The 10056-nt window shown below is 37.2% G+C and overlaps 2 protein-coding genes and 1 non-coding gene across 3 annotated transcripts; 2 read left to right on the top strand and 1 right to left on the bottom strand.

Moving 5' to 3' along the window:
* Positions 1 to 2388: 2388 nt before the first annotated feature.
* rdh10b (retinol dehydrogenase 10b) lies at positions 2389 to 5146 on the bottom strand. The gene is made up of 6 exons (XM_026206016.1): positions 4700 to 5146; positions 3820 to 4055; positions 3632 to 3730; positions 3403 to 3548; positions 3166 to 3297; positions 2389 to 3083 (listed from the first exon to the last, which is right to left on the bottom strand). Exons 1-6 carry the CDS (start codon positions 4971 to 4973, stop codon positions 2960 to 2962), a joined length of 1011 nt encoding a protein of 336 aa, XP_026061801.1. The 5' UTR covers positions 4974 to 5146; the 3' UTR covers positions 2389 to 2959.
* Positions 5147 to 5444: 298 nt separating this feature from the next.
* LOC113045583 (60S ribosomal protein L7-like) lies at positions 5445 to 8584 on the top strand. Its single transcript, XM_026206017.1, has 7 exons — positions 5445 to 5473; positions 6031 to 6133; positions 6229 to 6395; positions 6609 to 6746; positions 7679 to 7788; positions 7872 to 8089; positions 8528 to 8584. The coding sequence occupies exons 1-6, from the start codon at positions 5460 to 5462 to the stop codon at positions 8078 to 8080; spliced, it is 741 nt and encodes a 246-aa protein (XP_026061802.1). The 5' UTR covers positions 5445 to 5459; the 3' UTR covers positions 8081 to 8089; positions 8528 to 8584.
* On the top strand, positions 6453 to 6542 carry LOC113046506 (small nucleolar SNORD12/SNORD106). The gene has a single exon (XR_003276105.1). It is a non-coding gene; the product is annotated as a small nucleolar SNORD12/SNORD106 (small nucleolar RNA).
* Positions 8585 to 10056: the final 1472 nt, after the last annotated feature.

Below are 10056 nucleotides of genomic sequence, written 5' to 3'. Positions count from 1 at the left end.
AAGGCAATGTAATGGTATCATCCAAATGAGTATGGTGTGGGAGTGGGTGTCATTTCCTGGTAAAGGGAAAGGGATTGACTGTGTATCAGTAATCTCTCATCCTTGTTCATTTTCCAAGGCTAAACACATTAGTCAGAGCATCTAGATTTGAGGGAGTCCCACGCAGGGAAGCTGTAGGCTTTTCTTGGCTCATTGTAATTGAGTTACCAAAACAACATTACTGAGATAACAGGACAGTGATGCAATGACTGATATACACAGAACTTTAGTTTTTCCTTTTGATAAAACAATCTCTAAATATAAAAATTAGTAGAAAAGTTCAAAGTTTAGTTTAGTAATTTGGTAATTACAAAACATAGCTGAAATTAAGAAAGTTGTTTCTTAAAATTACCCACTGTATATAAAGAGCTATACTTGATAAAGGTTCAGATATAGAACTGGACAAATGTAAACTTCAGTTTCTCTCTCGAAGCAAACTAATTGTCAGTGGATAATTAATAACTGATACTACAGATTCCTGTGAAAGCACATCACAAACACCTTACAATGGGCTGCTACACATCAACCATTCTTTCTTTTATGCTGTCATCTCTAATGAGGAATATGCTGCATACTTTTTGAGTTTGTACAAGGGGCTCTTTATTGTTTGCTGGTATTTAGGCTGAAAGTGGAGTTATCTAATCCACAGACAGGCATCACTTGTTGCCTTTTATTCACTGAGCTGTCAGTGTATGAACTGTCAGGTTTTTGTCAGGCTGTGCCATGAGGAACACTGGCAGCTTTCTTAATAATCTGTCTGAAGTAAGATCACGTAGTTGTCATTTTGATGATTTCAGCACTTTTTAAACATATAATCCAAAGCACTGGAAAGGTATGGATTAAAGGCTGAACTCTACTGGAAGCCCTTTCCTGATCTTACCAGGAACAAGCATATATATTTATAATATGGTTTATGGCATTTGAATGTGATTCCCTCATTTTATCACTTCACTGATAAATATGCCTGATATCTCTCTCCTACAGTCACTGGTATTTCCGCAAGTGAGTGGGCAGGGAAAGACTCTGCATATCAGGCTTTACAAAATCACATCCTCTACTTCATACAGTTGTGCAATACATTAATTTTAAAGTGTAGCTGGGCATAAATTAAAAAACATCGTAATCAAATATTTTAATTAATGAACCCGATATACAGGTGCATCTCAATAAATTAGAATGTTGTGGAAAAGTTCATTTATTTCAGTAATTCAACTCAAATTGTGAAACTTGTGAATTAAATAAATTCAGTGCACATAGACTGAAGTAGTTTAAGTCTTCGGGGGTTTTTTTGGCTCACATTTAACAAAAACCCACCAATCTCAACAAATTTGAATACTTCATAAGACCAATAAAAATATTTCTTATATAAAGATTTCTTAGTGACTTTGGTTTTCAAAAAACACAATGGACCAAAACCAGCAGATGACATTGCACCCCAAATCATTACAGACTGTGGAAACTTACCACTGGACTTCAAGCAACTTGAGCTATAGCTTCTCCACTCTTCCATAAGTCCGCGGTTCTCTCGGTTGGTTGTGCATCTTTCTCTTCCACAATTTTTCCCTCCACTCAACTGTCTGTTAGCATGCTTGGATACAGCACTCTGTGAACAGCCAGCTTCTATGGTAATGAATGTTTGTGGCTTACCCTCCTTGTGAAGGGTGTCAATGATTGTCTTATGGACAACTGTCAGATCAGTAGTGTTCCCTATGATTTTGTAGCCTACTGAATCAAACCAAAAGACCATTTTGAAAGCTCAGGAAACCATTGCAAGTGTTTTAAGTTGATTAGCTGATTAGCATTTCACGATATTCTAATTTGTTGAGATAGTGAATTGATGGGTTTTTGTTAAATATGAGCCAAAATCACCACAATTAAAGAACCAAAGACTTAAACTACTTCAGTCTGTGTGCATTGAATTTATTTAATATATGAGTTTCATAATATGAGTTGAATTATCAAAATAAATGAACTTTTCCACAACATTCTAATTTATTGAGATGCACCTGTAAATCAGCATTTTTTGTTTCATTTTCTTATTTCAGCAATGTTTTCTCTGCATTATTTTCCTCACTGAAAACGCACATTAAAAACAAGCCAAACCATTAAAACTTTATGCATGTTCAATTATATAAGAGTTTCACATGCATTTTATACCCATTTGTATGGTTTTTGCATTTGTAACTTATATAGTTGAAAATAAAAATGTACAGTATACATAATACATTTTTACTGCTTTGTGCTTTCAACTGACCTCAAAGATCATTTATTAACAAGGTATATTATCCGGTTATAGCCATTTATTAGTTGAATACATAAAGAAACAGGGTCTACCTTTCAAAGTGGACAAAATGATCGATTTTAAGCATAGATTTGGAAAGCTGCCATGCCTCTGATGAAAATAGAATATTTAAACTGAAACCAAATCACCTTTTTCCATCACTTAGCATTAGGGAAAAAGGAAACCGTACAGGATTAGTTTAAAGGCTGTTTATTCAACAAAATGCACATGTGGCAATTTCTGCTAATATTTTGCTACAATCATTGGTGTCATCACAAATCATCAACACGACCACAAAGGGGAAACACTTTCAATATTTTCAGTCCATTTCATAGTGTTATTTGGAGAATAAAACCTCTAAAGTGATAAAGTCTTGGAATGTTGAGAGATAAGCAACAATCCTTGACAAATAAAAATGTAAATACATACAAATAGGTGACAGGCCTTAAGCAACCTTATTGTAATGCACAGCATTTCATAATTAAAGTTAATTGCTACATGGTGTTACATTTGAAATTGCAACCTTAAAGATGACAGCAAAATGTCATCTGAAAATTTTTTTTTTTATCTAAATGTTCAGCTTTCAGCGTTCCAGAGGAACTAACACAGAATTAAGCAGCACTGCTCAGTCAGAACCAGTTAGATTCCAGTCTTTGATTCATTGTTGTTTGTGGACTCCTTGCGTTGAGCCAGAAAGGGGTACATGCATTTATCAGCCCCAATAAATCTGTACATGCACACAATGGCATCAAATGGCAAAACCCTGAAAAATAGGAGATATTGAAGAAGATTATAAATAAATTAAATAAAACAAGACCATTCACGTTATTATGACATTCACTTACGTTTTCATGAAGGTAACCATGTACATGACTCGTGGCGTGCAGATCATTGGTTGGTCTGTTAGTATGGCTCTCATGGCCTGTTTGACACAGTACTCTGGCTTTAGCGGTGGAAACAATGGTGCCATTTCTTTCCTGTTTAAAAAGATAAAAGATTGTAGAAGAACAATTAAATTAATCAATTTGAACATGTCTTGCAATCAGAATTAAGTTAAGGATATGCTTTTAAAAACCACAAACCTAATTTTGCAGCCATTGAACATGCCAGTGTCAACTAAAAAAGGACAGACAAGCGTCATCTTTATTCCATCCTTATCAGCTGCTTTCAGTTCATGGCTCAAAGACTCATGGAAGCCTATGGCTCCAAACTTGCTTGCACAATAGTCCTACAATGAAAAGGAGAAAGGTGACTTTGTAACATACTGTGGTACACTGTACTAGATGGAAGGAAAAAGTGAGAATTTCTTACCTCCACACCAGCAGTGGTGAACAAGCCCAATGAGCTAGCTACAGTTACAATGTGTCCATGGTTCAGCTCAAGCATCTTGGGAAGGAAAGCCTTTGCAGTCTGTGGATAAAAACGTATACGTAGTCAGAAGATGAACACAAGATGTGAAAAAAAGATATTAATGGTGTTGATTTAAGCCATATACCGACCCAGAAGTGAGCATGGCAGTTGACCATCATAGTCCTCTCGATAAGCTCATCAGGGCACTCGAGAAGATGACGTCCGGACACAACGCCAGCATTATTGATCAACAGGTCGATGTTGCCCACCTCTTTGCGCACCTTCTCTGCAGTCGAATACACACTCTCACGTTTACTGACGTCGCAAACATAAGTGTAAACTTTCGGCTGGAACAGAGGCAACTCCTGAACACCATCCGAAGACCCTTTAAAAAGAAAAAGGATTACGTAAGAGTATTGCACATTTTACCCGGTTTAAATGCTTCTTATCCCATTTAATCCCAGGAATAAATACATTTTTGATTTGATTTTGAAGGGTCTGAAAGGTTGTTGATGCAGTTAACACAGTGGTCAACCAAAAATAAAACTATTAAATTCTTACTTAATTGTAAACTTACTATTTACTGGGTCTTTACTGACCAACTGAGGAAATATCTGTAAATTCCGATCAATCATCATTAATAAACTAACTTTCTGCTTTGAGGGAGTACACACGTGTTTACTTTCCTCGGGGGAAAAAAAATGGGATTAAATGGGTTAAAGAAGAAAAACGTATAACCTTAACACAGGTTTCATTTGTTATAACTACATTAGTCAACAGAAGAAGGAAAAAATATATATATTCTAAAAGCACTCGTTATTCTCTTAATTTCAACATTTACGAATACATTAACATCAAAAGTTGCATAGTTATTTTATGGACATGAGCTGACATGAACGAACAATGAACAGAATGCGTTTTATTAACTAACGTAAAGTAATTTAAATTATTGCAACATACGCTTATTGTACATAATAATAAAACGCTTGTAAAAAATAGGGGGAAATTTTGGTTTTGTATATAACTTACCAGCGGAGGGTTTCATTTCCCGGTAGATGTCTCGCACTATCTCTGCGGTCTCGTCGTTGCTCTCTCGGTTGATGTCCCACAGCACAAGGGTCGCTCGTCTCCGGGCAAACTCCTGCGCAAAGAGTCGCCCGAGACCGCTTCCAGCTCCAGTAATAACACACACCTGGCCCTCCACACTCTTTTCCCGTTGAGGAATAAACCATTTAGCACCGGCCAGTACGAACGACCATATTATTTTAAAAGTGACCACGAATACTTCAGTTACGATATTCATAATGTACGCGCGCCTCTGTGTTTCCACTCGCCAAAATAAACAAATTACAACAACGTTCAGTTCTAACAGCAAAGACCTTAAAGAAACAACCTGTCGAGGCTTGACTAAAATCGGAATGCCCTCACGACGGGATGAATTCCACCCATAACAATGTATTCGTGTGGCTCGCCAGCTCTTTAAATATGACCGAACTCACTTGACTTCATAACTTTCCACGCGTGTTTGTGTCCGCCTGTTATGCAAAGCAGTCATAGCGTGTGCGTCATATCTAATGCACAGTTTCCAGTGTATCTACTTCTGGACATAATAAATTCTAAAAAAAGAATATTTTGGCGCAAGCAGAAAGTCTCTTAAAAGTAAAATAGTTATTGCACTTTTCTTCTTAAAATGCAGGCAATAGACCTTGAGACCTAATACATAACCGGAAGGACCTCGCTTATAATACGCCACTGCGCATGCGTAGAAGCCTCTTTTACTGTAGGGATAATGGCGGGCGAAACGTAAGTTGTAGACCTTGCCATTTAGATCCTTTTCCATCGCTTGTAATACGGCTCATACAATATTGTTTGGAGACTAAATTAGCAATATATGTATATTTAAGCATTAAGATGGGAAAATTGGGAGCAGCGGGGAACGATGAATCAATAAATTTGATGTGAATGTCGTGTAGTCTGCTTGGCTTGAGTCGGCTGAGCAACGTGTGATAAAGCAGCTGATGAAATAACATTAAAATGTGTCCGACTGAGTATATCTGTATGTGGATACCATAAAGTGATATTAGATTGGGAAATACTCTTGTTCAAGCCAACATTTACACACTCATTAGCTGACTGCTAACTAAGCGGTGATGCGGTGTGTCACGCTAGTACTGTTCCTGTTCATAAAGACAGCCTAGAAGATTTAGTTATATACTATTTATAATATATATCTGGGTTGTGTAAGTTAGGTTATACACAGTGTGCTTTTTTTTGTGTGACAGTTGTCATAGCCTGGTTTGCATGCTTTACGTGGATACAACGAAAATGACAAATGCGCAACTTTTTGGTTTTTCCATCAGAAAGAAGAAAGTCCCTTCAGTCCCTGAAAGCCTCGTGAAGAGGCGACAGCGGTTTGCTGCCATCAAGGCTATCCGTCAGAAGAAGGCGGCAGCTGACAAGAAGGTTAGTTGTTCAGACTTTACCAGCTTGCCTTCGAAATGTTGAAAAGCATCAGAGTAGAGCCTAAAGTGAATATGCATCTCTTCTCATGTCCCCAGACCCACAAAGTCACCAGGAAGCTCATCTTCAAGAGAGCTGAAGCTTACCACAAGGAGTATAGGCAGATGTACAGGCGTGAAATCCGCATGAGCAGGATGGCTCGCAAGGCAGGCAACTACTACGTCCCAGCTGAGCCCAAACTGGCTTTTGTTGTCAGGATCAGAGGGTAAATTTCCACCTCCCTGTTTTTGTTTGTCTGCCCTGTTGCAGACAGATGTCATCAATTGTGGTTAATGATGTTGCTCTTTTTTCCCCATCTTATCGACCATGGTGATTCCTCTTGAAATTAAGCCAAATCCTCTGAAACCACCACCAAGTATTAATCTTACTGAAACTCTCTTTTGAAAGTTGTTGATGAAGTGCCTTGTTTCTTCCTCAGTATCAATGGTGTCAGCCCCAAAGTGCGCAAGGTGCTCCAGCTGCTCCGTCTCCGCCAGATCTTCAACGGTGTCTTTGTGAAACTGAACAAGGCCTCCATCAACATGCTCCGAATTGCAGAGCCCTACATTGCTTGGGGGTATGTAAATATGTTTAGGGTTGATGTATAAATTGTGAATGTCCATGGTGTATTTACAGCTGTCTTATTGTTAAAGGTTTGGGTTCAGTGATTTGTTTTTAAAGAAATGAATAGTTATCCAGCAATGATTAGATTCAACTTTATTGTCAATAAGCAGAGTACAAGTACAAAGCTAATGAAATGCAGTTAGCATTTAACCAGAAGTGCAAGAATATAATGTTGAGCTGTACAACATTTTGTTTTTAACATTGATAAATGTTTCTTGAGCACCAAATCAGTATAATAAAAATTATTTCTGAAGGGTCATGTGATACTCAAGATTAATTACTAAGAGTAATTTGCCATCACTGGAATAAAATACATTTTTAAATAAAATGTATTTTATAAAGTAATATTGTGAAATTTGTGCGGTTTTGCTATATTTTGAATCAAATAAATGCAGCCTTTGTTAGGTTTCAAAAGCATAAACTTAGCTAACCCCTTATTTTAAACTGTAGTGTATACTTTGCTCAAAAATTAGTTTCTCATGTGCTCATCTTTGTTACTAAACAGGTTTAATCTTTTTTTTTTTTTTCATTGAATGGCTTTTAGACTCAAATGAGTGCTTTGATTTTGTCAGTGTGACATGAACATTTGACTTGTCAGATTAATATTAACATCACATCGAAAGTGACCCATCAAAGGTATCATAAGGTAAATGCATTTTGTGTTTCTCGCACAGATCTGTTGTTTGGCTTTAGAAGATTTCTAATAAAGAGCAGCATTAACTTGTCGCTTGTCATTCACCATTCTTCTCCACAATTGTGTTCACCAATCTTTCCCCTATTGTGTTCAATGGAAGAATCATTTGGGAGGAATACTAATGTGAAATGTGTTGTCACTTACATGTACTTTCTCTGCTTGCTAAACCTCCATATTGCTTTTGTTTTCAGGTACCCCAACCTTAAATCTGTGCGTGAGCTCATCTACAAGCGTGGATTTGGCAAGATCAGGAAGCAGCGCATTCCACTGACAGACAACTGCCTTATCGAGAGGGCCCTTGGTAAGGACAAGCCAGTGCACAGCCTGATTGAACATTAGGTGTTATAGGATAAAGATTTAATCACATGATTGGTATCTCTCCAGGTCGATATGGAATCATCTGCGTTGAGGATCTCATCCATGAGATCTACACTGTTGGAAAGAACTTCAAGTGTGCAAACAACTTCCTCTGGCCATTCAAACTGTCCTCCCCTCGAGGTGGCATGAACAAGAAGACCACCCACTTTGTTGAGGGAGGTGATGCAGGAAACAGGGAGGACCAGATCAACAGACTCGTCAGGAGGATGAACTAAGACCATTAGGTGAGCACCTGATCTCAGAAGTTTGCATTCCGTTTGTTCTTTCAGACCATATTGGAAATATGTGTGCGATTCAGGTTATTAGTACATTGTATTAAAAATGTTATTATGTAATCTGATGTGCTATAATTAAGAGTAAAATTGTTGTTAATTTGCATACTGTATACTATGAGCTGTATGTTACATGTTTATTGCATTTATTAATCTATAAAACAGTCTTAAGGCATTACTGGTATGGAAGTCATGTTGTTCACATTCCCACATAGTAGGGAGGTTCTGAAATGGTTCAAATTTACAGAGGTTTGAATGTCCTCTTAAGGCCTGTTGGGAATTAGTCCCATTTAAAGTAAATGTCAGGGAAGAAAAATCTTTGTACTGATGTACAACTGCCCTTTTCAAGTCAAACTTGTAATCTAAATGTTTTTGATTGGTCTCTTACAGGTTTTTGGAACATTTCTGCTGTTGGTCTGTGAGAAAATAAAATCATTTACACAAACACTGGTTTTGAAATGTATTTCTTGGTATCTCTTTATTGTGCGACACTTTCATCTGCTAATCTGATATACTGTAAAGCATGTGTCTCAGCCGCATTAAAAGAGATGCTACATCTGTGAGCCCTCACAGCTAATGAAGCATCTCACCTTTAAACCATGTAAGGATGAGGTTGGAGGTCTACTGACTGTAAAGAATGTGCTCATAGTGTCCTGTACACACATTTATTTTGTTTAATGGTCATTCTATGTATCTGGAACAATGCAGTCGCTACGTCAAAGAAAAGATGAACAACTAAACATCACATTGATATATCAACTAGGATCCAAACTTAATGAAAAAAATAATGCAGAAATGAAATTGGAACGTATATACAGTAGTCAAGTTGTATTAAAGATAAATCTGCTCGAAGCTTGTGCAAGTAGATGATCATGCAGCGCTTTAGTTATGTCCAGTGTTCTGTTCCATCACCTTTTGATTTGAAAATAGCAAACAACCATCTTCACATACAGAAAAATTAGGGCTTTCAAGATTACATAAAAAAACCTGAGAACTCAATTATACTTGCATATTTGACTCTATAAAAAATTAGGACTTTCTGTACATACTTGTCTGAACCAATCCAAAGATCTTAACGCCTTCTCATAAATGACTGTTTATGAAAAGGCACCGATTTTAATACTTAAAGCAGGGCTTGTGTTCCTGCTTAGTTTTGTTTTAAAAATCACCTAAGTACGATTGACATCATAACTTGTGTATCTGTGTTTCTACACTAAATGGATGCAGCTGATTATGTCTCGAATGTACAGTTAATATACAAATCATACACTCAAGTTTATGCATTGAGCTGTTGATATCCAGTGACCTTCTTGTTTCCGGGGAAAGTGTGATGCACCTCTGGAGGAACGTTAAAATGACATTCTTTAATGTACAATATTCCCATCCAGTCAAGCTGACGTCTCGTAGAAATAAAGTGCCGTTTCCTTCATCCAGCAGAGGGCATAGTTGATTTACTATGGCCGTCATGGGTTTCCCTCGGCTGATTCTGAAATAAAGGCATTTTAAAAACTGATCTTTCCATACAGTTTCTCAGATTCGCTGATGTGGAGTCGCCACCCCAGCAACCATGCTAAACTATTTATTTCAAGAATGTATGTATTTCTAAGTAGACTATGGCTCAACTTTAAAGTGATGCAAATGGAAACACTTGAACCTGTGTTTCGCTGAAACAGACATGCTCATATAGATATCAGAATATTTAGTATACTGACGTGTTATATTTTGATAAAAGGGATGGTAAAAGAAAAAACGGAATTTGATTTGATCCACATTTGCAGAGAGAACTGAACACTTTGTGTTGCTTCATATATATGTCCACTGAGGAATAATATCAAATGAAGGCATATTTTGGTCAAAAATGTTATTCAAAGCTAAATCAATTTACACCGGTAGCGCTTTGGTCAGAACTATTAAACAAA

The sequence above is a fragment of the Carassius auratus genome, chromosome 27, assembly GCF_003368295.1.
Source record: "Carassius auratus strain Wakin chromosome 27, ASM336829v1, whole genome shotgun sequence".
Lineage (NCBI taxonomy): Eukaryota > Metazoa > Chordata > Actinopteri > Cypriniformes > Cyprinidae > Carassius > Carassius auratus.
Note: the sequence above shows the minus strand (reverse complement) of the source record. Positions and strands in the feature narration are given on the sequence as shown.